Here is a 25,139-nt window from a genome sequence, read left to right as displayed (position 1 = left end):
GAGGGCTTTGTCTCCTCTCTCCAAATTTGCTCACACCAGTTTCATTTGCTAAAGAAAAAGGGACGCAACAGACGGTAAATTGTATTTTTATTGATTGACTGGAGGGCTGCCTGCTCCTTCCATCTTCCCTTTGCCCTTGCACAGGCTGTGGCCCCCCTCCCACTGCTGCCCATTGGCAGAACCTGCCCAATCAGTTGGAAGTTGCTAAAAGTAAAAAATCCCCACCCCACCCCCGGGGTTTGGCAGCAGCCAGGGTGGCAGCAGCATGGTGGGAAAATTTTGGTGGGGGGGGGTTTCTCACCCCCCCTTTTCTGAAGGGCTGCTCTCTGTGGGAAAAGGGGGTCGGTTGGCACATAAGTGGTCCAGCCGAGGAAGCTAGGCCTGCACAGCAAAAGGGGTAGGGATCAAGGCCCTCTCCCCCAGGCTCTTAGGAAGCTGCTCCAGGCCCTCCTGCTTGGCAGTGTACCCAGAAGTGCAGGAGGCCTGGATTGTGTCTGCCCCCCCCCCCCGCAAGAACGCTGGCTGGCAGAGGGCTGGGAGCAGCCCAAAGAGGGGCGATCTGGCGCCCAGGGTGCTTGCCACATGTCCTGCCAGGCTCAGCCGCCCACTGCTGCTTCTCTTGTGAAGACCTCCGTCTTCTACACCACACAAAGGGGGTGGGTGGGTGTGCAAGAACTAGGACCTTGCACTGCAAAGTGACAAATCCTGGAAGCCAGCCGGAGTGCCTTTCCCACCTGCACTGAGAGGAGGGGGCTTGCCTGCCCCCAGGAGGCAGGGTGAGAAAGGGCTGGGGCTGGGGCAGTGGCCTAGACCAGCAGCTGGTTCTGTGGGGGAGGACTGGGGGGCGCCTCCTCCCCACCCTCAGCCAGGAGCCCCTGGGGGCTGGAGGGCACTGACCGGGCCATGCTGCCAAAGCAGGGGGGAGCCACGGCTGTGCTGGGTGAGGGGCGCAACAAGGGGGTGCGCTCAGAATCATCGTCCTCTTCCTCCTCGTGCCCCAAGTCCAACGGCCCCACCTCACTCTGGGCAGGCACGGCCGGATCGCTGCCCTCTTCCCCTTCAGAGTCCGAGTCCTCCGGGGACCGGATGACCCGCTGCTTGCAAACCGGGCAGGTCTTCTTGGTTTGGGTCAGCCACGGATCCACACACTTGCAGTGGTAGGCTAGAGAGGATCAAAGGGTTCCAGGCTCACCCCCGTCCTCCACTGTGCCGCCCCACCAACCTTCGGCCCTCAGCCAGCCTGTGGAAAGCGGATGCTGGCCACCTCTGGCCAGGCTGGCCGCAGAGCCACCCCCTTGGGCAGACCACCGGCCAGCCCTTGGCTCACCGTGGGAGCACGGCAGGATTCGCAGCCTGTCCCCATCTTCGTACTCTTCCAGGCAGATGGCGCAGACGTCATACTCGTCCCCTGGGAGGAAAAGATGGGGGGCATCAGCCCCCCCAGCCATTTAGGGGCTCTTCCCCATTGCAAACGCCTGTGCCCAGAGTGCTCACGGGCGCCACTGGGCGGCCAGAGACTGGCGCAGGTTGGCCGGCAACCCTCTTGGGGCCAGGGAAGGGCACCCGGGAGTCTGGGGGCGGCCCCCGAGGGACCCCGGGAGGCTCTGCGCCCAGAGGAGGCCGGGCAAGGGGAGGAAGGGGAGCCCCGCGATCTTCGCGCGAATTTGCGGGCCACGAAAACAGGAAGCCGAGCTGGGCGGCTCGCAGCGGCCGCGAAGGGAAGTGGTCGGCGGGCGCCTCGGCGGAGCTCCAAAGAGCCGCGCGCCCGGCCTTATAAGGCAAGAGCTGCGCTGCGCTGGGCGGCCGCCGCTTCCTTCCTGCCGCCCGACGCCGCCGGCCCCGCCCGGAAAAGCCCCTCCCGGCCCCCGTTCATCCCGCGGAGGGCAGAGGGGCGCAGCCCTCCCGCTGCCTCGCCTGGCCGGGCCGGCGGCGTTCGGGAGGGGAAGGGGGGCGGAAGGGTCTGGCATGGAGCAGCAGCAGCACCGGAGACCCCCTCCCGCGCCCTCGGCCAAGGCGGCGCCCCAGCGGCCCCTGCCCGCGAGGCTCCCCGTCGGGAGGCCGGTCCGGTTGTCTCCGAGCGAGCCTCCCTAAACCTCGGAGCACGTGGCCCCGCGGATTCCGCTGGCTTGGATCCACGCAGGGTTTTTCCGCGGCTAGAACAGGCTTTATTAGCGCTCCAAATTAAGCGGAGCAGGGAAGCGGGGGGGGGGGTTCTCCATGTGGAGGGGGTCCCGGGGAATGGGGTGCCGACTGCGCCTTCCTGGAGGCTCCGTGGAGCCCTGGCTGCTGGGAAGGGCCAAGGAGCCCCTCCAGGCACGCCGAGGCTTGCTCAAAGCCCCCCCCCCAGATCAAGGTCTTGCGGGCCCAAGATAAGGGGCGGCTCACAGAAGTGGTCGGCTGAATGCGATCCTCGGCATTCAGACCCCCCTCCTCCCCCAACCCAGGATGGGACCCGCCTCTCTCTGCACCGGCCTCCAGGGCAGAAGCCTGGGACATGGCAGCCCCTCCCCCAAGCATGAAAAGGGAAGAAAATGCGGGGGGGGGGGAACTGCAGTGCAGGGCTGGAGGGGAGCCAGGTGGGGCCCCCTCTGGCTGGGTCATCTGACTTCCCCTTCAGCCCTCCCCCCCCGCTATTTTGGGTATGCAAGGTGAGTGGAGGGAGGCAGGCCCCTCTTTCCCTCCCCCCCAGGACCCCCCCCCCTGACCTTTCTTGTACTTGTGCAGGGGGATCTTTTTCAGCTGCTCCTTGGACAGACGGTCCTTCCGCAGCCTCTTCCGATGTTGGATACACCGAACAATCTGCCACACAGGGGGGGGTTTGCCCAGATTCAAATCTTATTGCAGTTGGGGGGGGGATGGAATGCACACACAGATTCTGGAGAGCAGATCAGAACTGAAGCCTGACAGGATCACCACCCTGGTTGTCTCGCTATACAACCTGGCCCTGGCGAGTTGTTTGGCTGCACATTCTGCATTCTGGACTGTGGGGAAGGAGATGCTGCAGGGGGCTCCGGTGAATTGTGCAGAATCAAGAGCCAGAAGCTCCCCCCTCGGCCTCCCCTGTGCCGGACCCCAGCGGCCCCTCACCAGGATGGTGCACATCACGGCAATCACCACGCCCACCACGCCTGTGAAGGGAATGAGGTAGTAGCCCAGCGGGAAAATGTACTCAGGGATCAGGACGACGTGGCCCCTGCGGAGGAAGGGAGGCAGAAGCGTTAGGCCCCTGGGGGACCAGAGGGCAGAGATCCCTCCCCCCCTCCCTTCTGGAAAGATTCCCAAGCAGACCCAGCCTGAGAAAAATGGTCCCAGCTGCATCACACAGCCCCCCCCATGGCCAGAAAGGGGTTGGGGGCAGCTTCCCCCTTAGAGTCCCACAGTCTGAAGGCTCAGCAGAGGCTGCCGAGGATGCCTCTGCAGGAACTTCAGCAGGATCTTAACCGGCTCCCTTTCACCCCCCAAGCCAGAAGCCCCAAACCACACATCCCTGTGCAACTTTCTAAATTTCGCCTTGCAGCCGCCATGACTACATCCAGTCTCGGTGCCCTCGTTCTTTGCCCGTCATTCCAATGTCGGAGCCCCGCGGTGAGCCCTCTCAAATACGGGCTGGGATGCCAGAGCCAGGCCAGTTGCGGGGAGCCCCCGTCCTCCCCTGCGGGGAGCCCCCGTCCTCCCCTGCCTCGCGCCGTGCCAGAGGGCCTACCCTCTCTCGTAGGTGAAGAGGCTCCGCAGGTAGGTGGCTGCTGTTTCACCCGTGAAGACAGAGGGGACGGTGATGTGCCTGCGCAGCTGGTCTGGAGAAGGAAGAGGGGCAGTCAGGGGGGGAAGGAGCCGGGGGGACCCCCAAGGCCCAGAGCAAAGCCACCCGCCTCCACTCACCGTCCTCCCAGACCATGTTCAGCAGGTCATCCGAGCCAACGTTGTGCACAATGACGCCCAGGAAGCCGGCCTGCTGAGCATGGTAGACCTGCCAGGAGACACGGAAGGGGCTGAGGCGGCTCCCCCAGTGCCTCTTCTCCAGAAGCTGCCCTGGCTCTGTCCACACACGGGGTGGGGGCAACCCGTCTCGCGGGCCCAGGGCTTTGGCTTGTCCTGTGCAGCATGGAAATCCCAGCGAAGGGGTTTGCCCCTCCCCACCCCCATCCCCACCTTAATGTCAAAGCTGCAGTTGAACCGCCGGACGAGGGCGATGAAGACACTGCTGTTGGACGGAGGCGCCTGGAGGGGCAGGCAGGCGTTGGCCGGCCTGGCTTCCACTAGAAGACCCTGCAGGGGAGGCAGGCAGCTCAGGGAGGAGGGAGGGGGCGCATAGAGGGAGGGATGGGTCTCCACCTGCCCAGATACCCACCACGAGTCCTTCCCGGGGCAGCGGGAAGCCAAAAACGGCTGGCAGGTCAGAGAACTCCATGCTGGTATTGTGGTCCGATACCTGAGGAGGGAGGAGGGAGTGAAGGGGGCAGAGGCAGAGTCCAGTCACTCCTTAGGTGTGCTGGCTGCAGCTGTGGGCCCCTTCCACCCCCTTAGCAGCCCCAGGGAGCCGATCTTTAGACACTCCCCACCCTGCCATTCCTCTCCTCTCCAGCCCAGCTGTTTGGGCACCAACCAGCCCCTTCGTGGTAGGGAAGCAGCACCAGGAGGCTGAAACGCCACCAGGAGGCCATCTTACCAGTGGAGCACTGCAAGGGCCTTGCCATGGTCCAAGCGCCCTCTAGTGGCGGGAGCCAGCACTTCAGGAAAGGGCAGGGAAATGAGACCCACCAGAGACCCCAGGCTGTGCTGAGTGGGGGGAGCTCACCGCGTGGATGTAGCCCTTTGCGGCCGGCAGCTCCCACAACAGGCAGACTGGCAGGACGAGGGCCGCCGCAGCTGGCAGGAGGTGCCTGGGCTGCATCCTGAAGCGTGGGGGGCAGTCGGAGCTCCTAGGAGAATGTGGCAGAGCCCGTCAGGCAAAGGGGCTGCTTCTTGCCCCAAGCTCACTCAGGCAGGGAGGTGCCCGCCAGACCAGCCGGGCCCTGAGCCCCACCAGGGACTAGCAGCACTGCTTTTCCTGCTAGGCAGCTATTGCCTGCGCCCCACCTCCTCCTCCGAATGAACTCACGAAGATCATCAGCCCATCAGCCCCCCTGCCTGACTCTCTGCCTCCTGCTGCCCACGCACACGACAGAGACTGGCATTCAGCTCTGGCATGCCGGGGGCACACAGAACCTCCAGACAACCTGGCAAAGAACTGCTGACGGGCAAAAAGATCTCCAAGCGCCAACCCGGTTGATGGAGGGAGTGGGTGAGGGGGGGAGCGACTGCCATAAATCTGACCACCCATCAGCTCATGCAGCCTTTGGAGTCCCCCTTGGTTGCTCCTGGGGGGTGGGGGCTGCAGATGCAGATAAGGGGCAATTGGCTTCCTCCACTCATGGGTGGGGGGTCAGCAGCCCCCTCCTCCTGGACCCTCCCCAGCACCTTTCCTGCACAGCAAAGCTGCTCCCCTCCCCCCCACCCATTCTGAAGGCCCCTCATTTAGCTGAGCTTCCTTGGGATCCAACAGGTTTCCCCTATCCTTGCCCACCATTTTAAGGTTGGTCGCCTTCCCATGGGCTCAGAGAAAGGGTCAACCCTGAAGCAGGGCCTGCCTGGCCAAGCTGCTCCGGCCCCTTCGGAGAGGGCCAAAACACCCCCAAACAAAAGGCCCAAAGGGTCCTATTTGGTGCCCCCCCCAGAATTGCTCCCCTCTTTCCACTAGGCTGTGTGTCCCCCCCCCCAAGAGTCAGGATCAGGGTTGCCCCTTCTAGAACTCAGGGCAGGAACCCCTCTTCTTCCCTTCTGACCAGCTCCTTTGTGGGGCACCTGGTGGGCCGGGCAGCAGAACCCTGGGCACCAGAGAAGGTGCCAAGAACAGCTGGCAGGCTGGCTGCCAGGGGCTTTGCAGGGCAGCAAGGCCAAAGGAGGCCTTCCACTCCTCACGCTAAACCAGAGTCTGCTTCAGTAGAGTTTATTAAGCCACAACCGGCTGGATTCACACACAGACCCAAAGGAGCCGCAACACGGCTAAGCATCTTGTGGGACGAAGAAGCGCCAACCCTCGCTGAGTCGGGGCACCCATTCTGGACCCTGAGGAGCCGAGCAGGGTATACAGGCCCATCACAGGGAGGTTTCCTCCACCATGCAGTCCAAGCCAGACTTCTCTCAGGCCCTTGGAGGGCTTATAGAAGCAGCCCTCATTTAACGACTGCCTCACACAATGAACATTTGCAGTTATGACAGCAACGAAAAAGTCACTCTGCAACAACTCTTTGTATTTACGCCCATCATATGTCTGTAAAACAAAGGAAAGCTGATCATAAGCACCGCTGCAGTTACCCCTTAACAACTCCTTCGCTTAACAACGGAGTTCCAATCATGGTTGCTAAAGGAGGACAACCCACATGTCACCACTTCCCTCCAGACAGAAGGCACCGACCGGTGTGCTGAGGTGCCAGGCTCCCCTTCAGGGGATGCTCAGAGATGGTGTCTGCTGGCAGAGCAAAGGGCAGTCACCGCAGAGGGAGAGAACCGGTGGGCATCTGATGCCAGCAGCCCAAGAGCCCATCCTTTGCCTTCTGCCGGTGGCCTCCCCCCATCCCTGTTCCCACCCTAGGGCCCCACTTCCACAGTGGCAGCCTGCTCCAAATACAGCCCCCACCCACCCACCCCACTTCCCCCCAGGGAGAACCCCCCTGCTCAGCTCAGCCCCAAAGGCTCCCAAGGCTGAGCCAGGTTGGTGGGCCTGCCTGCAGGAGGTTGCTCTCAACCAGGCCCTGCCCCACCCCACCCCATCGGGAGAGCAGCTGAGAATTGCTCACCCTTGCATAATCCCCTTCCCCAACCCTTCTCTGGCCTCCCTGGATAGGTTAGCTCATTGTCCTTCGGGGGGGGGGCTCTAAAGCAGGCCCATCTTCCCCTTCCCTCGGGGCTTTGCTTGCCCAGGTGGTGCCCCGCCCCCCCTCCGAGATCCTCTGACCAACTTTCCTTCCCAGGATCCCCTCCGGATTTCCCAGCAAATCCCTTGAAAGGACTGGTCCATCAGGGCTCCAGGGGCCTTTCTGCTGAGTCAGCCGGATTCCCCCCCCCGACCCCCCTTCCCTCTCCTCCACCCCCCATTTCGTCGCCTTCAGCTTTTCCCAGCCAGCCGAAGGGTCTCCGCTCTCGGCGCTTCCCCTCTTTTGCTTGGCTTGAACTGACCCCCCCCTTGCATCTAGGCTGGGGACATCCCGGCTCCTGCGCTTCCCAGCCGGCCCGCACCCCGGGAGCCGCTCCAGGGAAAGCCCCGCTCCTCCCGCCGCCTCCCCTTTCCAGACTCCGCCGCCCCCCGCCCCGGAACCCCCCCAGGCGCCCCCCCTCCCGAGGCAGCCCCGCCCACACAGGACGGCGCAGGGGGCTCGGGGGGGGGGAGGTTGCCGGGAAGGCCCCGAGACCCCCGTCCTCGCCCCCCCCGGAGGAGCCACCGCAGCGCCCCCCGGCCGCCCCCCCCTCACCTTCCAGGAGGGGCGCCCGCCGCTCTGTTTACAAGCCCTGCGCGCTCCGGGAAGACGCGACGCTCTCGCGAGAGGCGGGACGCGACGCTCCTCCCCGGGCAGTCTCCGCCTCTCCGCCCGGGCGCGGGGGATGCCGGGCGTTGTAGTCCCGCCCCGTTCTTCCGCACTCGACTCCTTTCCCCCACGTGACTGCGCCGCGGCACTCCGGACTACGACGCCCACAATCCTCCGGGCTCCCCCGGTTCACCCCCCACGACCCCTCCGCTGCGCGCGCACGCCGGCCCGAGTCACCTTGATCCCGGCGCCAGCGGAGCCGGTATGGCGGCGGCGGCGGCGGCGGCGGCGGCGGGTCCGGGGAAGCCCAAGACCTCGCCCAAGTCCGTCAAGTTCCTCTTCGGCGGCCTGGCCGGGTGAGCCCCCGGGGTGGGCGGGGCGGCGCTCCCGGGAAGAGCCCCGCCCGGTGCGACCGACCCTCCCTCCCTCCCTCCCTCCCCCCCCCAAACGCAGGATGGCGGCCACGGTGTTCGTGCAGCCGCTGGACCTGGTGAAGAACCGGATGCAGCTGAGCGGCGAGGGCGCCAAGACGCGCGAGTACAAGACCAGCCTGCACGCGGTGGGCAGCATCCTGCGCCAGGAGGGGCTGCGCGGCATCTACACCGGGTGGGTAGGGGGCCAGGGGCCCCGGGGGGAGGGGAGGGAGGGGGCCCCGGGGGGAGGGGAGGGAGGGGGTCCCGGGGGGAGGGGAGGGAGGGGGGAGGGGGGCCACGGGGGGAGGGGAGGGAGGAGGGGCCGCGGGGGGAGGGGAGGGAGGGGGCCCCGGGGGGAGGGGGGAGGGGGGTCCCGGGGGGAGGGGAGGGAGGGGGTCCCGGGGAGAGGGGAGGGAGGGGGGAGGGGGGCCACGGGGGGAGGGGAGGGAGGAGGGGCCACGGGGGGAGGGGAGGGAGGAGGGGCCACGGGGGGAGGGGAGGGAGGAGGGGCCCCGGGGGGAGGGGAGGGAGGGGGGAGGGGGGTCCCGGGGGGAGGGGAGGGAGGGGGGAGGGGGGTCCCGGGGGGAGGGGAGGGAGGAGGGGCCCCGGGGGGAGGGGAGGGAGGGGGCCCCGGGGGGAGGGGAGGGAGGAGGGGCCACAGGGGGAGGGGAGGGAGGGGGGAGGGGGGCCCCGGGGGGAGGGGAGGGAGGAGGGGCCCCGGGGGGAGGGGAGGGACGAGGGGCCACAGGGGGAGGGGAGGGAGGAGGGGGGCGGGGTCTCACGGCCGGGCTCCTCCCCCCGCAGGCTCTCGGCCGGGCTGCTCCGCCAGGCCACCTACACGACCACCCGGCTGGGCATCTACACGGTCCTCTTCGAGCGGCTGACGGGCGCCGACGGGACGCCGCCCGGCTTCCTCCTCAAGGCGCTCATCGGCATGACGGCCGGCGCCACCGGGGCCTTCGTGGGCACCCCCGCCGAGGTGGCCCTCATCCGCATGACCGCCGACGGCAGGTTCGTCCGGGGGCCGGGCTTGCCGGCGGGCGGGCGGGCGGGGGGCGTCCCCGGCCGGGGGCAGCAGCGGCTCCTCTCCCTGCCTCCCTCCTTCTCTCGCAGGCTGCCTCCCGAGCAGCGCCGCGGCTACACCAACGTCTTCAACGCGCTGCTGCGGATCACCCGCGAGGAAGGCATCCCCACGCTCTGGAGGGTAGGCGGGGCTGGGGCCGCCTGGGGAATAGGAGGGAGCCCCGATGGCCTCTTGGGGGCCCTGCCCGCTTCTTCCCCTCGCTGCCCCCTGCGGCAGAAGCACCTGCCCGGCCCTCCCCCCCCCAGGAAGGCACACAGGCAGGCAGGCAACTGGGGGCCCAGCCCTGCCTTCCCTGCCCCCTTCCTCCTCTGCCCTAGGGATGCGTGCCCACCATGGCCCGGGCAGTGGTTGTCAACGCAGCCCAGCTGGCATCCTACTCCCAGTCGAAGCAATTCCTCATGGACTCGGGTAGGTGGGCTGCCCTTCCAGGTGGCCGAGGTCTGAGAAGCCTTTAGGGGGGTGGGTTCTGTGTGCCCGGGCTGACTTCCCCAAGCAATAGAAGGGGATTCGTCTCTGCCCACCTGCCTGCTGGGGCTGAGCAGCTCATCTCCCACGCAGAGCTCCTGGGCAGAGGCCCGGCCTGGGCAGTCAGCGTTGCCTGGGGTGGGAGCAGCAGCAACAGCCCCCCCTCCCTTTGCCTCACCTCCAGGGTACTTCCAAGACAACATCTTGTGCCATTTCTGTGCCAGCATGATTAGCGGGTTGGTGACAACAGCAGCCTCCATGCCCGTGGACATCGCCAAGACCAGGTCGGGCTCCTGGGGCCTCTTGCCCGGGTGGGGTGTCTTGGGGAGAGGGAGACGGCCCCTGGGGGAATCTGCTAGAGCAGCACCTGCTTCTTAAAGTTGAGAAACGCTGCACTAGGCGCCTCTCAGAAATCCCCAATCGTCTTTCCTGACTGGGGCAGGGCTGGCTCTGCCTTGGCCATGGTGGCACGGGCTCTGCAGCTGGCCGCCTCTCCGCCTGAGCCCCACCGCCACCCCTTCTGCCTTTCTGCAGGATCCAGAACATGCGGATGATCGACGGGAAGCCCGAGTACCGGAACGGACTGGTGAGTGTGGTCAGCCCGACCCATGTGGCCCCAGAGCCGATTTGTGTCTGGGATAGAAGTGGCTGCAGCCCTGCCCTTCGGCTGCGTGAGAGGGAGGGAGGGAGGGAGGGAGGGAGGGAGGGAGGGAGGGAGGGGGCAGATGAGGAACTTTCTCCATCCCCCCCCCACACCCCTCAAAAGTTTGGATCCTTTGGCGGGGGAGAGGGGGAACAAGCTCCGACGGAAGGTGCAGCCAGGTCCTCCTGCCCCAGGGATGATGCCAGCAGAAGCCCCCCAACCCTCCTCGGCAGGATCTCTGCAGGGCCTCTTTAGTGGTACCTTAGTGGTACTTTAGTAGCCCCTTTGGGCCAGGTTAGGGAGAGCTGATCTCGGCCACTGCTTGCCAGCCGTTTTGGATAGTTCTGGTCTTGGGAAAGGCTCTCCAGCTCTGATGGCGCTTACCCACCTCTGAAAAGCCCTGGTTCCCCCAAGCCCCCTCCTCGCTCTCTGGGGTACTCCTGGTGGAGGCCGGCCAAATTCCGTTATTCTGCTCACTTATTTCTATGATCATGTATGTCCATCAAGCCCAAAAATGTCGGGAATGGCACAGGGTCTCCTGCCATAGAAGACCTCCAAGGCCCCTTCCAGCCCTGCAGAGCTCTCTCTGTTCCAAGCCCACCGGAAGAGTTTATCATTGGGAAATTCGGCTTCTGCCTAAAACTGCTAAACGGCCTAAAACTGCTGGGCTGTTTGAGATTATTTTGGCGGTCCTGCCACCAAGGCCACCCCCCCCATACCTTGGTGTTTGAGTTCCCCCTTTTTTTGACCCAAAAAAAAGTACTTGTGTTAAATGGTGTTAGCCTTTAACTTCTTTTTTCTGTAGGATACTAACTACCTCAGCCATTTGCAAATTTCATAAACTTCACCTTGCCGTGAATGAAAATATGGAGGAATTAAGTGGAGGACCAACCCCTGTGCTCCCCCCCTCCGATTCAGGCCAGAGCCCTGATCTTTTGGGGACATTCCCCGGCCAGTCAGGGCTGTCTGCCTTTGGCCCCAGGGCCACTGGGGTTGGCTTCCGTGATTCTGCCAGGCCCTTCCCAGGCCGGTCTGCAGCGGAGGCAGCAGGAAAAAACCTGCAGAGCCTGAATTTAGCTAACATCGAGATAAGCTTTGGGGGGGGGGGGGGGTGTTGGTCCAGCCAAGACCGGGGGGGGGGGGGCTGCTTGGGGGGGTGACGCTGTGTGTGTGTGTGTATCTGTACTTGCCCTGCAGGGTTGCTACCTTGTGGGGGAGGGGTCTGGTTGTGCAAGCCGGCCATGGCAGGATGGGGGAGTTGCTGGACTTTAGCAGACCTTGGGGAGAAGCAAAGTCCAGGGGGGACACTGTGGGTGTTGGCGGTGGGGCTCCAGGCCAGCTGTGCCCGCCCACTGTGGGTGATCCTGCCTGGCTGCTGTGCCCTGTCCACTTTCCCTCCCAGGCTCAGCCGGAGGAGGGGTTGCCTATGCCAAAGACTCCCGGTGCTGGGTGGGGCAGTCGCTGTCCCGTGTTGGGGAGGGGGATTCCAAGCTGCTTCCTCGTTTTGCTCATGACCTTGGGGGGGGCTTCTCTCTCCCCCCCCTCCCGCTTCCAGGACGTGCTGGCAAAGGTTGTCCGCTACGAAGGCTTCTTCAGCCTCTGGAAGGGCTTCACGCCCTATTATGCCCGCCTCGGCCCCCACACCGTCCTGACCTTCATCTTTCTGGAGCAGCTGAACAAGTTCTACGGGAAGTTCTTCCTCGGGACCTGAGGGGCCCAGCTCCCCGAGGCCAGCATTCCCCTCCCCCCCCCGGGGCGAGGGCAGATGCAAGGCAGGGCCCCCCTTCTCTTCTCCCACCAATCCCGAGCACCGGCTGACTCCTCCCAGGATGGCGGGTGGACGCTATTTATTGAGGAAGGGGATGCACATGGGCCCCGGGCCCGCTGTAGGAGGGCTGCAGAGAAAGCAGCCGCCTCTCTTCGCTTTGTACTGAGTAAACGCAATCATGCTCCGAATTGACTGCCCCCCTGAGCCCTTCCGTGTGTTGTGTGGGGCCGGAGGAGGGGCAGAAGGCGGAGGGCGCTTAGGGGCTCCCACCGAGTGTCGTCCTCTCAGGGAGGCCTTCAGCCCTGTCCTAGTGGGGTCCCTGAATTCCCAAGGCAGGCAATGCAGCCTCCCACTGGGGCAGGGTCCCGCCTGGGGAGATCCCCTATCCCCTCTGCACGTGATCAGGGAGGCACAACCGAGCGCAGCTGGGAAGCCGTCCAGGCCTTGTTCCAGAAGGCAGCAGGGCAGAGCAGCCGCACAGAGCCGGCCTTGTCCCCTTGCCCTGCTCTGACAGAAGGCGCGCTGGATAGGGCTGCCTTGTGACGGCCCACGTGGTGCTGGGGTGCTCCCCCCCCCGGCTGCCATCCGCACATGCCAGGCACGAAGGACAGGCTCTCACCTGGGGCTCTTCCGCCTCGACTGCAGGCAGCTTGGAAATGCATGGTGGACCAGCCCTTCCCCTGCGGGGCACCAGGCGCTCTCCGTGACCTCCGTCTGGTCTGCTGCTGCCCTGCCAGGCGAGGCAGCTGGGGGGGGCGGAGGGGGGGGCTCCACAGGGGCAAACCTGTTGTCCAACTGCAGCGCAGCAAGTGAGCCTCCAGGCTTGCCAGCCACAAAGGGGGCCTGTGATGGAGGCAGGCGCTTCTGAGCAGCCTCTGGCCCCGTGGCTGTGGGCTGAGCGACCAGATGCGAGGGACCCCGAGGTGGAAGTGAGGAGCCACCCCAAAGTCCTTTGGCCGGACCCAGCCGGAGAGCCTGTCCTTGGCTGCCCCGGGGAGGGGGGGAGGGAAAAAAAGAAAGAGGAAATTCTGGGCCTGGGGTGGGGGGGAGAGAAAGAAGGGCTCAAAGCTTTTATTCAAATGAAGCCGGCTGGTGTCCACACACACACACACACACGTGCAAGCTTTGGGGCTGCACAAAGCCCTTCATCGCTGAGCAGAAGGGGCGGCTGCTGACCCCCAGATGCATCTGGGGCTGAGAACGGCACAGTCCCCCATACCAAACGAGAGAGGTGGTGAGGCCGTTCGCGGCTGGCCGGAGGCTGCAGAGGAGCCCCTCGCCCTACTGGCTGGGGAAGGGGTCCTCGGGCACCGTGTTAAGGTGTCCCATGAAGAAGATAGCCAGGGTGCCGATGGTAAAGAGCAGGATGGCCAGCCAGAAGCAGAGCTTGTCAATCATCTGTCCGATCAGCATCCAGTTCTCCATCTCCTGGGAGGGAGGGAGGGGCAAAGGTCAGCGGGGTGGGGCGGGGGAGCAGAGTGGGGAGGCAGCTTTTCTTGAGTTGGTCCCACTGACTCACCGCCCCGTCGCTGTTCTGCTCCTTTGTGCTCTTGCTGATGAAGTTGCAGGCGTCCACACACTCCTTGATCTCTGGAGCCAGGCTGGAGAGGTTCTTGTACAGCATGGTGGTCATCTGCACGTCCAGCCCATCTGGGGGGGGGAGAGAATGAAGGTAGTGCAAAGCCTTCATCTCTTGCATGTGCACCGAAGCTCTCCGGTCATTTTTCTGGACCGTGTTGGGCGATGAATGCCAGCACTGCCCTGACGCTCCTTCCAAGGGGGCATTTCTGCTCACCACCTGTTAGGCAGGGACCTGGCAGAGGCCGTGAGTGAGGAGCCAAGGTAGCATTCATATCCAAAAGGTTGGCAGCTTCAGGCAAAGTCAAGACCTCTGGCCTAAACCGAGCCTTGCCCGCTGCCCCCACCCCCCGTCAAGTGTACGATTTCAAGGGCTTGACGGGCATCGGGTGTCCTCAGGAATGGGGAGACTGGCTGCCTTCGCAGGGCAAGGGCGTGTGGTCCTTGCCGAGTCGGCTGGCAGCCAGGCAAGCGGGAAGCAAGACATCCGGAAGAGCCCCCCTGCCCCTTGCCCACTGCCCATGTCCCGCACCGTAATTGGGCACCCTCTGCAGCCCGTGGCGCTGGCCCTGGTGCTCAAAGAGGACCTCGCTCCGGGCCTTCTTCAGGATGTACTCCTCAGCCTTGACCAAGAGGGAGAGGGAGCGCCGAGGGCAGGGGGCGCCCTGGAACTCGTCGTCTGCAGGGCCAATGGTGGAGCCCAGGTAGTGCGGGAGGATCTTGAGGAAGAGCTGAGGGGGGAGAACAGGAAGGGGCAGTCAGGTGTACCCAGACCCCTCTCCCCTCTGTGGGTGAAGCCAAGGGAGAGGCAGGTGGAACTGAAGCTGCCACTGACGTTAAAATTCGTGTCTTAATGTGCAGAAGCTGCTGGGCTGAGGCCCAAAATATTTGCAGGAGAGGTCAGGAGGCCGAAAGAAGCTGCATCGGCAGTGAATTGTCTGGAGGACCAGGGGGGTCCTGGCAGATGGGGAAATGGGAGAGAGGGGCTGCCTGTTGTACTGACAGGGCAAAACGAAGTGGCTGAATGGGTCAAATGACTTTCCTCGCTCCCCTCTTTGCCTTGCCTTGCCTTGCCTTGGGGCTTCTTCCTTCCTGCCCTCTGGGAGGAACCCTGTGATGTGGGGTGGAGGGTCTGGAGGTGCTGGCAGTGTTCCCCCCTTCTTCAGCCCCTGATTTTCTAAGCTGGCTGAGAGGCGGCCAACGTTGGCCGCTTTAAGAAGTCAACTTCCAGAACCCCCCCCCAAAGGTAGCTGAGGAATCATGGGAATTGAAGTCCACCAGCCCTGATTGACCCTGAAGGCTTGCTTTGCATCCTGAGCCTGGGCAAGGCCATCAGCCGGTCTGGGCCTCTCAAGGGCCTCCAGGTTCCACTCGGAAGTCTTCAGCCATCCGCCACGAGACCACCTGCAGGGTTTCTTCAGCATCCCTCGGCACTTGAGAGAGGGTGCCCGTCTCTGCTTGGCTTCAGCCAAAGCCCCCTGGCATCACTTTCTGCCCCCCAAGCAGCAGCCCCCCCTCCCTGCCTCCCCTCCTCACGCGCTTGAGCCTGGGGGACAGGAGGTGGGTGCTGGGGCTGCGCAGGGAGATGTTCAGCACCACGACGCAGTTCGTGACGATCAGGGTGGCCACCGTCATCACAAAGAGCAGGTACCTGACGGCGGGAGGAGAAAAGCAGCAGGTGGGCCGGGCCGCTTCCTGGGGACACCCCACCACGCAGGCTGACAGCCACTCACTTGCCAATAAGGGGGACGCTGAGTGACGTTGCGGGCACCTTCTGGGCAATCAGGAAGAGGAAGACCGTCTGGGCCAGCAGGACCGAGATGCTGACCGTGCACTTCTGGCCACCGGCTGCCAGGCAGGAATCTCGTGGGTGAGAGCAACGAGGCTGCCCAGGGCCTCCCGATGCCCTTCCCTCTCCCCCCCAACCCAGCAGCCTCCTTTCCAGTCTGTGTGACACCCCCCCGCCCCCCGGCAGCTCACCCTGGGCGGGCAGGAAGTAGACCAGGACCACCAGGGAGGAGATGAGCACGCAGGGCACGATGATGTTGATGATGTAGAAGAGCGGCTTGCGCTGGATGATGAGGAAGTAGTGGATCTCGGAGAAGCCCGGTGCCTCCAGCCCGGCGATGGGGGCCAAGACCCGGCGGGCTGGCCGATATATTAAGGCCCACTCCCCATTCTCTGAAATAGAGGGCCCCCCCCAGACATTGCAGCTGGCAGCTCCCCAGGGTCCCCCAAGGCCAGGGGAGCCAAGGGCCAACCCACACCGGGGCCTCAGTCCCTGCTTCCTGGCTTGGCGGCCCCCTCCCCCACTACCTGTGAAGTCTTCAATGATGACCTCCTCCACTGGCATGAAGGTGGTGTCGTTGAGGCCGTACTGCAGCTCGACCTCCCGGGCATTGTGGGTTTTGGACCTGGAGGAGCAGAAGAGCAGGAGGCCGGGGGAAGGCCGGGCCTCCCACTCTCCTTGAGCAATCCCCAAGGCACAGCAAGGAGTCGCAGATGCCCCCCTGCCCAGAGTCACGGGGGCCCCGACCCACCGGAAGATGAGGGAGCAGTTCTGCCAGTCGAAAGGGAAGAAGGTGACCTCGATGGGGCAGGAGCTGCGGAAGATGGCAGGAGGCTGCCAGTACATTTCCCCCCCGGGGGAGATCAGGACGTTGGCGGAATAGGCCACCTCAAAGTTGCCATCAATGCTGGTGGGGGGAAGGGTTAAGGTTAGGAGGAGGAAGGCACCTCCCTTCGGCAGCTCCCGTGGCCCTCCCACGCACTTGTTCTCCAGGACGATGTCTGGCAGCCACACGTGGTCAGCCGGGACCCGCAGCTCTTTGTCATATTCCTCCTTGGTGAAGTTCAGTCGATAGTCCACCCATTGCTGAGGCCAGGAAGGGAAAGAGGTGGAGGTGACCCCCTCTCGGCAGGGCAGAACCCCTCCGGAGCCCCCTGCCAAGTGGGGTGGGGCTCAAGCCGAGCCTCTGCTGCTGCCCCAGAGACCTGGAAGGTCAATTGCCAGGGCTGCCTGGGTGGGAGATGAAGCCCCCCCAAGGGAGCCCCAAGCAGTGGGCGGCCAGTGGGGGTCCAGGATGGGGCAGTCCCCCAGGGTGGTCCTTGCCTGAGCAATCCAGACATTGGTGGTCAGCGTCTCCTCTTTGGCATTCTGGAGGGAGGGAGGGAGGGAGGGAGGAAGGAACACGCCTTTCACTGCTTCTCAACTCCCTCAAAGCCCCCGGATCTCCCCTTCCCTCCAGGGGTGGGGAAAGGGCCCCCCTACCAGTGAGATGAGGTTGGTGAGGGTCAGCTTCAAGAAGACCTGGAGCACTTCGTCCGCTCTCTGGACCGGCCACTGGGACTTGTCATAGTTGTCAAAAAGGCGGTTGTAGAGATTGCGCTCCTTGTTGCTCTCTGGGGAACCTGGGGGGCGAAGGGGGGGCAGGATGAGACTCCAGGGAGCAACCCTACCCCCACCCCACAGCCAAGCCTTGCCTGCTCCTTACCAAGGGCCGCACAGCCGAGCAGGAGCCCCAGACAGAAGCCCCAGGCCAGGGTGCCCACCACCTGCATGGCCAGTCTGAGAGACGCTTTGTGGAGGGGGAAGAGTTATTTTGAGTCTGCTCCTGGCTGGGAGGAGGGGGCACCGGATATCCTCCCCCCCCCCAAGCATCAGAGGCATTTGCTTGCCTGGCTCCAGAGCACCTGTTGGCACATGCCTGTTGGCATCCGTGGCAGAGCAGCTGGAGATGAAGGGCACCAGTGAGCTGGCCTGAAATCCTTGGGGTCCTTTGCTGGGAGCGCCCCACTAGCAGGCCCGGAGAGGTGGCAGCTGGCCACAGCCCCGCGACTTGCCAAAGACTCTGCCACCCAATGGTCCATCGGTTCTAGCAAGGTGTGGGGAGGTAGGGAAAACGGCCAGTGGAAACACATCCGTCCCACTGCACAGAACTGATCTTCTGCGTTCCCACAACGCATAGCGACAACACTTAGAATAACAACCGGGTTGGAAGGCACCTTGGAGGTCTGTCTAGTCTCAATCCCATTTCAGGCAAATAGCCAATAGCCAATAGAGGTTTAGGAAGGGACTGGACAGCCCTCTCCACCGATGGGGCAGCCCCACTCCTGGAAGCCGTTTGTGGTCCAAGGGGCAGAAGTGGGAGGTGGGGGAGCTTTGAGCTGCCGGGGGGAGGGGCTTGTCTCTGTGACTGGCTATGCATACGGATGAAGCCAGACCTGTCCAGGGGCCAGGATGGAACTAGGAGACGGGTCACCTCTGCCAGAGAGGGGGAGCAACTTCTTCCCATCCCCCAACTCCCCAGGCCCACTGACATTCCCAGGCCGTGCTGGGGGGCAGAGATCAAGGGAAGGAAGGACTGGAAGGGCTGCATCTGGGCAGATTGAAAAAGCCCCATCCTTCCCCCAGAGCAGCTGGCCTTATCGGTCTTCTGTGGGGAGAGCAGGACGTGGCACTCACACCACCACTGTGACTAAGCAGGGAGAGGCACCAGCGTCCTTTTTCTGAGCTCCTCTGCCAGCTGATTTGCCCCACTCCGGCCTTTGCTCATCTTGGATGCCCCTTCAAAGGCAGGCAGCGCCAGCATCGCAGCACAGCTGAACTGCCACTTGGAGCCTCAGTGCCAGCAGCTCAGCCCATCGAGGGAAAGTCGGATCCGGTGTGAAAGGACAAGGAGAAGGAGGAGGGCAAGCGGAGAACACCTGCCCTGCGAGGTAGGCTGCCTAGAACAGCGGCAGGCAGTGGGGTAGGTTCATGGAGGCAGAAATCAGCCGTGGAAAGCCCGAAGGAGGGTCGAACCACAAACCCAGAAAAAGACTCCCGGTGGGGGCCTCAGGACGGGTGCAGAGCAGGCCGGAAAGTTTTGGGCTGGGGTGTGGGGGACTGTGGCCAGGTGGCAACTTTGCAGCTTTGTGCAACTAGACAGGTCCTGGTGCTGAGCTGGAACCTGAGCAGGAAGGGCCTTCGGCTGCTTGGAGATTCCCCTCAGGAGGGCGGGCAGGAGGGCGAATCCTTTTTCTCCTCCAACTTTCAGTGGCGGGATTGCCAGACCAAAGGGCAGGACGGGGCTCCGGCTACCCTTGCTTAAAACCAGGGAGGCTCCGGGCAGCCTCTGGCTTCTCAGACCTCCCGCCAGGCACCTCCGTCTTCCGGGCAGAGGAGCCCTTGCCCGCTGGCCTTGGCACCATCTTCCCTTGGCCCAAAAGCATTTTGCTTAAGTAAATAGTTTAAACGTCTCCGGAGACTCTCAGCCATCCAGCTCCTGGGTGTCCCAAAGGCGCTCTTTCAAGAGGCAACTGGACTTCCTGGGTTTTCTTTGACGACGTTTCACTTCTCATCCAAGAAGCTTCTTCAGCTCTGACCCAGTGGTGGGGAATGGAAGACAGCTGGTCATTTGCATCCTTTGAGAGAGTCATCCAGGCCACTTGGAGGTTTATCTGTGTCTTCAGGGTCACCTGAGTGGTGCAAATGGGTGTGGAGCCAGAGGTAGGTAGTGGTCAAGCAGAGGTCCAGCATGGCACATATGTGGTCTGGGCTGAAGTTGGTTCTGGCACTTAAAGTGCTTCCTTGTAGCAGCCATTTTTTCACTACCTTTTTCACAGCTTCGGTTGTTGGAATGCAGGTGAAAAGGGAAGTCGCATCACAGGAAACCATGGTCTCATCTGGGTCCCATTTGCCTTGCTGGCAAAGTCCTGTGAATTGTTGATGGGACGGGATGTTGTTGCCAACTAAAGGAGCTAATCAGCTAATAATCCAGTCGGAGTTGAAGAAGCTTCTTGGATGAGAAGCAAAAGGAAAAGAAAAAAGAAAACCCAGAAAGTCCAGTTGCCTCTTGAAAAAGCACCTTTGGGATAAATAGTTCAAAATTCCAGTTTGCTGACCCAGGAAAGATAACATCAGTATTGTTTTGCCAGTGGTGTATTTACTTAAAGCCATTCCTCTGAAATATTAAACCACCTCTAACCTGTTCAACCAGGTTACTAATCTATTAAGATTTTTTTTAGGGTGAGGACAACCCCCCCACCACCACTAGATTTGCTTTATTTAAATTACAATCCTCGTGTAATGATGGGAGGTCTCAGCTACTTTATGTGGCCCAGACCCCAGCCTCTTTTTGCAAGGTGGTTCCATTGAGCCCGAACCTGTTTGAGCCCTCAGATGGCAGCAGCCAGAAGGCCACGGATTTATATACCGCTTCACTGCCCTCTCTAAGCGGTTTACATAGGCAGCCTATGGTCCCCAACAACAATCTGGCTCCTCATTTTACAAACCTCAGAAGGATGGAAGGCCGAGTCCATCTTGAGCCGGTCACAATTGAACTGCTGGCAGTCGGCAGTTAGCAGAATTAGCCTGTGCAATTCTGCCTTCTAACCGCTGCGCCACGACGGCTCTGGGATGTTAAGACGTCAGGCTCTGGGTTCGAACGCTCTACAGAAACCGGAGTTTTTCTCCACCTCGGAAACTTTGCACATCCTGGTGCTACATCACTTGCAGAAAAGGAGGTATACAATCGACCAGGCGGTTATAATTCTCTATCAGCAACTCTCAATCTGGGCAGCTTGAAGCTGGGTGGGCTTCAACTCTCAGCTGTGCCGGCTGGGGCATTCTGGGAGTTGGAAGTCCACCCAGCCACAAACTGCCGAGGTTGAAAGATGCTGTAATCTGTAACATTTGATATAGATAGATAGATAGATAAATAAATTTATTTATTTATTTCTATACTGCCCTTCTCCCGAAGGACTCAGGGCGGTGAATGAATATTGAATGCAGGTGTTCATAATTATGGGCCTAATTAGGGTTATTCAGCAACCATTTTGATATCACAGTGGCCTCGGCCCTATTTTTAGCTGTCGCTTTGGTGCATTTCCTACGTTAAAAGCCACAAGACATATTTGGAAGGTGTGGAATCGAAGTTGCTGAAGTCTGCGAAGTCTGAGTGTTGTCCATTAATTCCCGGCTGAACTCGGAGGCCTCGGCCTGGCCTGAAACCAACAGAATCTGTTTTGGTTGCACCCATATTGCCCTGCAGCATTTATTAAGATGAATGGTTAGGATGGAGGTAGATTCTGAAGGAAGTCCATCTCTGTGGGCAATAGTGTCTTGCATAATCCATCACTTGTGGTTGAGATGTTCAGCATGGAGAGTAGCCAGAAGGCCGGGTCCCCCTCAGAGGGTCAGCAAGAAAGAGGGGGCCTCTGTGGGAGATGAGGAAGGGAAAGGCTGCCCCAAATGTGGAGATCCCCCCCCCACATGGCAGGAAATGCTGGCTGCTTTTCTGCTGCTTGCTACACAGTTTCAGTTCAGAATAACGATGAGAGTTGTGGGCTTCCTGGGCAGCCCCCCCCCCCTTTGCCTGTAAGAGCAACTGTAAGAGCATCGAGGGAGGGGCTGATGACTCAGAAGGAAGCACCAGGGCTCAGCAACTCCCTGGGAGTTGCCCCTCTCCTTCCTGAGGGCTTGCAGGGGTCCCCAACTTTTCTGGTACCAGGGAGAGGTTGACTGTGGGGGACGGTTTCATGCATAGCCCAGATCCCACACGTGTGTAGATAAAGCTTCCCTAACACTGGTCCACAGCCTGGAGAATGGGGACTGCGACTGTAAAGGATCTTCCCCAGCCATGGGTCCCAGCTGTGGGGAGTCATTCTGCCTGGCTCTTCTCCTTGTGGGTCTCTCCAAGCGGAGGTCAGAGGGATGCAGGGGAAAGCTTCTACGTCAACCACTGCAGCCGGTCAGAACAATTCCCAGCCGATCTCCCAATGCGTCCAAGCAGCCGTGGCTTGAATGTTTATCTTAGACCCCCTGTGTGGCCTCCTTCCCACAGATGCTGCAGGGTCTGCTGGCCCCCCTCCTCCTGGCTGCCTCAGTTGCTGTAGTGGCAGCCATGCCTCCCCCCGAGCAGTGCAATTCCGAGATGAACAAGATCAAGGACCTGCTGGAGGTGAGCTGTGTGGACAAGGGGCTGACCAGCATCCCCAGCGGGCTGCCCAGTGACACGGGCATCCTGCTCCTCGCCTCCAACCAGCTGGCCAAGGTTGCCCTGGCCTCCTTCCAGCACCTGCCACAGCTGAGCGACCTGGACCTGTCCAACAACAGCCTGAAAGTCCTGGAGACCAGCGGTACCCTGCCCAAACTCAACCAGCTGCTTCTGTCCCATAATGGCCTGGAGAGCCTGCCTGCTTTCCTGGGGCTGCCCAGCCTGGAGTGCTTGGCATTGGGGCACAACCAGCTCTCCCAGCTGCCCGAGGGGGGCTTCCGTGACCTGGGGCAGCTGCAGGAACTGGAGTTGCAGGGCAACCGGCTGCAGAACCTGCCTGGCGGAGCCTTCAAAGGCCTGCGGATGTTGAAGGATCTGGACCTGTCAGACAACTGCCTGGAGGCGCTGCCCCCAGAGCTGCTGGCCGACTTGCCCGAGCTGGGGATTCTGCGGCTGGAGAGGAACCGGCTAGAGCGCGTGCCGGACGGTTTCTTCTCGGGCACCAAATATGGCTACATCTACCTGGTGGAGAACCCCTGGCTGTGTGACTGCCGGCTGGACTACCTGCGCAACTGGATCAATGACAATGAGTTATTTGTGTATACTCGCATAACCGTGCAGGAGGACGGCTTGGACAAGGAGGTCACGGAGAATGAGCCCCACAAAGTCCTCTGCCAGGCGCCCCCCAAGGAGAAGGGCCAGGCCGTCATGAGTTTCGAAGCTGACTGCAGTAAACTCGGAGACATCGGCCAGGAGGTGGGAGAAGAGGGAGGCCCTGCGGGCGACAGCTGGACTCCCTCTCCGACCCCTTCTCCTTCGACGGCCGCTGCCCCCCTGACTCCACCGTTCCTTGCAGCCTCCAGGCGCTCCTCCCACAGCTCAAGAACAGCCATCAGCCCAACTGGTGCCGCTCTCACAACCACCACAAGCACTTCAGTGCTACGTTCTACAATGACACACTCCCCTACAACCACCAGCCCTGGTCCAACCACCGTTCGTAATATCCTCACCACAACCGCAGCCTTTGTTACTGCGGGTGCCACTGCAGGGAGGCCAACTGCAACTTCTAATGGCCCCATGACGACCCCAGGCCCCTCAACGGCCCACATCCCAACCCCCCATGTACCTACCACAATGGCAACCTCTCGCACCCCACTTGCTCTCAGCCCCACTGCCTTGATGCTCAACACCCTACTTCCCCCGAGTGCCCCTCTGCCAATGGCAACCACAGCCTTTGTTACTTCTGGCCTTTCCACCAGTGGTGCCACTGCGGGGAGGTCAACTGCAACTTCTAATGGCCCCATGACGACCCCAGGCCCCTCAACTGCCCACATCCCAACCCCCCGTGTACCTACCGCGATGGCAACCTCTCGCACCCCACTTGCTCTCAGCCCCACTGCCTTGATGCTCACCACCCCACTTCCCCCGAGTGCCCCTCTGCCAATGGCAACCACAGCCTTTGTTACTGGCCTTTCCACCAGTGGTGCCACTGCGGAGAGGTCAACTGCAACTTCTAATGGCCCCATGACGACCCCAGGCCCCTCAACTGCCCACATCCCAACCCCCCGTGTACCTACCGCGATGGCAACCTCTCGCACCCCACTTGCTCTCAGCCCCACTGCCTTGATGCTCACCACCCCACTTCCCCCGAGTGCCCCTCTGCCAACGACAACCGCAGCCGGGCATCCTCCGAGCCCTGCAGCCCTGGGCCCCTCCACCCCCAACCCCACCCATGTCAAAAGCTCACCCAGGATTTCTGCTCCCCTTTCCACCCGCGAGTTTTCTCCCCCACCTCCCCCCAAGCCCTCTGCCCACTGTCTCTGCCCCGCCCCGCCCGTCAGGGTTCTCGGAGCGGCTGCTCGTAAGGGGTCCAGCACAGAGTGGCTGGCTGGTTCCTGCTGCCTCCTGCGCCTGGTGCTCTACCTTGCATGCCTGGCGTTGGTGGCCCTGCTAACTCTGGCCCTGCTCTGCTGGCTGGGCTGGCTCTATTTCGGCTGGTACCGCCCGGCTGTGCGAGGGGCTCCGGGGTCTTGCCTGGCCAGGCCCCAGCAATGGCAGAAAGCCTCCCCCAAAGGATGGCAGCTGAAGTTTGCCGAAGCCCCACGTCCCACACCCGGGCCCCGGATCTATCGCGTCTGCAAGAAGTTCCAGGTGGCCCCTTCCCGCCACGTCACCTGGCTGCTGGTTAGCCTGCCTGGCTCTGCCGGAAAATGGGCACAGATGCAGGCCAGGCTGTCCTCCTACAGCTTGGACAGAGGAAAGGACAGTCTGGGGGCCGTGAGGGTGAAATACGCCGCGGCCTCTTTGTAAGGGCCAACCAACCCGGAAGATCAGAAGCCCTCAATGTCCCTTTAAAGGGGGGGGGAGGGGCTTGGCCAGGCTGCTTGCAATCCATGGGAATTCAGTCCAACCAGGGAAGGAGGGGGGGGGCTAGACATGCATGTGTGGGAGGCGCCCAGTTCCTCTTCCCAATGATGAATCCAGTCAAGTGTCCCGAGTGACGGTCCTGGCCCCACAAATCTTGCAACTGTTCTCAGACACACACACACACATCCCATTGTTATTACTACTGTATTTCTGTGCCATGTTCCTTTGAACAATTCCTGCCCCAACTCTTGACAAAGTTGCAGTGGTTGTGGGATGCAGTGATTGGGGAAGGACTCTCTACCCCAGCTGCGACTCTGCCCCTCCTCCCCAGACCCCCCCCCAGCTGATGGCTCACATGCATGCAAAACCTTCGCTGCCCCCAACCACCAAAGACCAGGGGCCTGCTAAGGCAGGGCTGGCCTACATCCCAGAGAAAAGAGGGAGGGGTGTGAGGGTTTTGCAACATTCCCTGGTCTTTGAGGTAGGCCGGGGTCCACACGGACTGCCTGCCATCGTCTCAGCATGCCCTCAAGGGAAGCTGCCCTGCTATGGCTGGCCCTTGGGGCATCCTTGCCGAGACCCCCACCCCTTTCCGTGGGAGGGGGAAGAGGCAGCACACTCATCCACCGAGGAGGCCCTTGCTGAGACCCACACCTCCTTTCCCCACGCTACCCGGTCCCTCCCTGCCGCCTCGCACTGAAAGGCCTAGGCAGAAGGTCCAAAGCGTCTCCACGCAGGAGACCCCAAAGACATGTGCGTGAACCCCACCATTCAGAAATTCAGTAATCAGCTTTGCTGCCACCAGAGGGCGCTAGCCATCCACAAAGCCAAGAAACCAGCCAAGTCCCTCCAAGGAGGAAAACAGACAAGGCCTTTAGGGGACTCCTATGGGGGGGGGGGGGAATTCTGGCATGGGGTGCATGGAAGCCTTCCAAAGGAAGTCAGTGGACGCCTCCACCCTGCAGCCACTGCGTGGAGCAGGCTGGGCCTGCTGGAGCAGCCAGGGGCCTGTGGAAGCCCCCCCCACCCCAGCCTCGGGCCCAGAGTGCTTCCCCATTGCAGTGGGGGTGGGGAGCAGGAGGCCCCCTTTGGGCAGCTGAAGGGCACAGCCGGGCCAGGGTGCGGCCAGGAGGGCCGGGGGTGGGGAGGGGATGAGGCCATGGGCAGGTTTCTCTTCCTTGGCATCCAGTTGGAATAAAACCACTTTGCCTGCCTCCATCTGCTTCTTCCTCCTTCGGTCTCCGGGTGGGAACACAGAGAAATGGCAGCGGCTTCCCTTC

General features: G+C 62.2%; 4 protein-coding genes across 15 annotated transcripts; 2 read left to right on the top strand and 2 right to left on the bottom strand.

Moving 5' to 3' along the window:
• Positions 1-70: 70 nt before the first annotated feature.
• Positions 71-7,932, bottom strand: RNF167 (ring finger protein 167). 4 transcript variants are annotated; one of them, XM_087893744.1, is made up of 10 exons: positions 7,800-7,932; positions 4,796-4,919; positions 4,349-4,429; positions 4,150-4,266; positions 3,880-3,967; positions 3,704-3,794; positions 3,088-3,193; positions 2,706-2,799; positions 1,328-1,408; positions 71-1,162 (listed from the first exon to the last, which is right to left on the bottom strand). In XM_087893744.1, the coding sequence occupies exons 2-10, from the start codon at positions 4,889-4,891 to the stop codon at positions 807-809; spliced, it is 1,110 nt and encodes a 369-aa protein (XP_087749870.1). In that variant the 5' UTR covers positions 4,892-4,919; positions 7,800-7,932; the 3' UTR covers positions 71-806. The 4 variants fall into 4 exon arrangements, with proteins under 4 accessions (XP_087749870.1, XP_060540700.1, XP_087749867.1 ...); XM_060684717.2 differs by lacking the exon at positions 7,800-7,932 and adding an exon at positions 7,509-7,621; XM_087893741.1 differs by lacking the exon at positions 7,800-7,932 and adding an exon at positions 7,216-7,296.
• SLC25A11 (solute carrier family 25 member 11) lies at positions 7,784-12,132 on the top strand. Its single transcript, XM_060684718.2, has 8 exons — positions 7,784-7,918; positions 8,016-8,168; positions 8,780-8,986; positions 9,089-9,179; positions 9,377-9,467; positions 9,709-9,808; positions 10,059-10,110; positions 11,723-12,132. The coding sequence occupies exons 1-8, from the start codon at positions 7,827-7,829 to the stop codon at positions 11,876-11,878; spliced, it is 942 nt and encodes a 313-aa protein (XP_060540701.1). The 5' UTR covers positions 7,784-7,826; the 3' UTR covers positions 11,879-12,132.
• Positions 12,133-12,975: 843 nt separating this feature from the next.
• Positions 12,976-17,099, bottom strand: CHRNE (cholinergic receptor nicotinic epsilon subunit). 9 transcript variants are annotated; one of them, XM_060684686.2, is made up of 12 exons: positions 17,008-17,099; positions 16,785-16,924; positions 16,631-16,670; positions 16,285-16,393; positions 16,054-16,209; positions 15,830-15,927; positions 15,494-15,694; positions 15,247-15,361; positions 15,050-15,164; positions 14,046-14,244; positions 13,455-13,585; positions 12,976-13,363 (listed from the first exon to the last, which is right to left on the bottom strand). In XM_060684686.2, the coding sequence occupies exons 1-12, from the start codon at positions 17,072-17,074 to the stop codon at positions 13,217-13,219; spliced, it is 1,518 nt and encodes a 505-aa protein (XP_060540669.2). In that variant the 5' UTR covers positions 17,075-17,099; the 3' UTR covers positions 12,976-13,216. The 9 variants fall into 9 exon arrangements, with proteins under 9 accessions (XP_060540669.2, XP_087749858.1, XP_060540666.2 ...); XM_087893732.1 differs by having other exon boundaries at positions 15,494-15,927; XM_060684683.2 differs by having other exon boundaries at positions 15,830-16,393.
• A 944-nt stretch (positions 17,100-18,043) lies between these two features.
• GP1BA (glycoprotein Ib platelet subunit alpha) lies at positions 18,044-25,073 on the top strand. Its single transcript, XM_060684708.2, has 2 exons — positions 18,044-18,232; positions 21,340-25,073. The coding sequence occupies exon 2, from the start codon at positions 21,340-21,342 to the stop codon at positions 23,800-23,802; it is 2,463 nt and encodes an 820-aa protein (XP_060540691.2). The 5' UTR covers positions 18,044-18,232; the 3' UTR covers positions 23,803-25,073.
• The last annotated feature ends 66 nt before the right edge of the window (positions 25,074-25,139 follow it).

This window comes from Pantherophis guttatus, chromosome 4, assembly GCF_059756535.1.
Source record: "Pantherophis guttatus breed Tessera chromosome 4, ASM5975653v1, whole genome shotgun sequence".
Classification (NCBI taxonomy): Eukaryota; Metazoa; Chordata; class Lepidosauria; order Squamata; family Colubridae; genus Pantherophis; species Pantherophis guttatus.
This window is presented reverse-complemented; position numbering and strand designations above follow the sequence as displayed.

Excerpts from the sequence above, each read along its gene's own strand:
- CHRNE (XM_087893727.1), bottom strand. The coding sequence starts at position 17,074 with ATGCAGGTGGTGGGCACCCTGGCCTGGGGCTTCTGTCTGGGGCTCCTG. Across the intron at positions 15,362-15,493 it reads CTACTTCCTGCCCGCCCAGG|CCGGTGGCCAGAAGTGCACG; the intron begins GTGAGCTGCCGG and ends CCTGCCTGGCAG. Across the intron at positions 14,245-15,049 it reads TGTCCCCCAGGCTCAAGCGC|CTCTTCCTCAAGATCCTCCC; the intron begins GTGAGGAGGGGA and ends CTCCCCCCTCAG.
- SLC25A11 (XM_060684718.2), top strand. The coding sequence starts at position 7,827 with ATGGCGGCGGCGGCGGCGGCGGCGGCGGCGGGTCCGGGGAAGCCCAAG. Across the intron at positions 8,987-9,088 it reads CGCATGACCGCCGACGGCAG|GCTGCCTCCCGAGCAGCGCC; the intron begins GTTCGTCCGGGG and ends CTTCTCTCGCAG. Across the intron at positions 9,468-9,708 it reads GCAATTCCTCATGGACTCGG|GGTACTTCCAAGACAACATC; the intron begins GTAGGTGGGCTG and ends CCTCACCTCCAG.
- GP1BA (XM_060684708.2), top strand. The coding sequence starts at position 21,340 with ATGCTGCAGGGTCTGCTGGCCCCCCTCCTCCTGGCTGCCTCAGTTGCT.
- RNF167 (XM_087893744.1), bottom strand. The coding sequence starts at position 4,891 with ATGCAGCCCAGGCACCTCCTGCCAGCTGCGGCGGCCCTCGTCCTGCCA. Across the intron at positions 3,795-3,879 it reads GAACATGGTCTGGGAGGACG|ACCAGCTGCGCAGGCACATC; the intron begins GTGAGTGGAGGC and ends TTCCTTCTCCAG. Across the intron at positions 1,409-2,705 it reads CCTGCACAAGTACAAGAAAG|GGGACGAGTATGACGTCTGC; the intron begins GTCAGGGGGGGG and ends TTTTCCTCCCAG.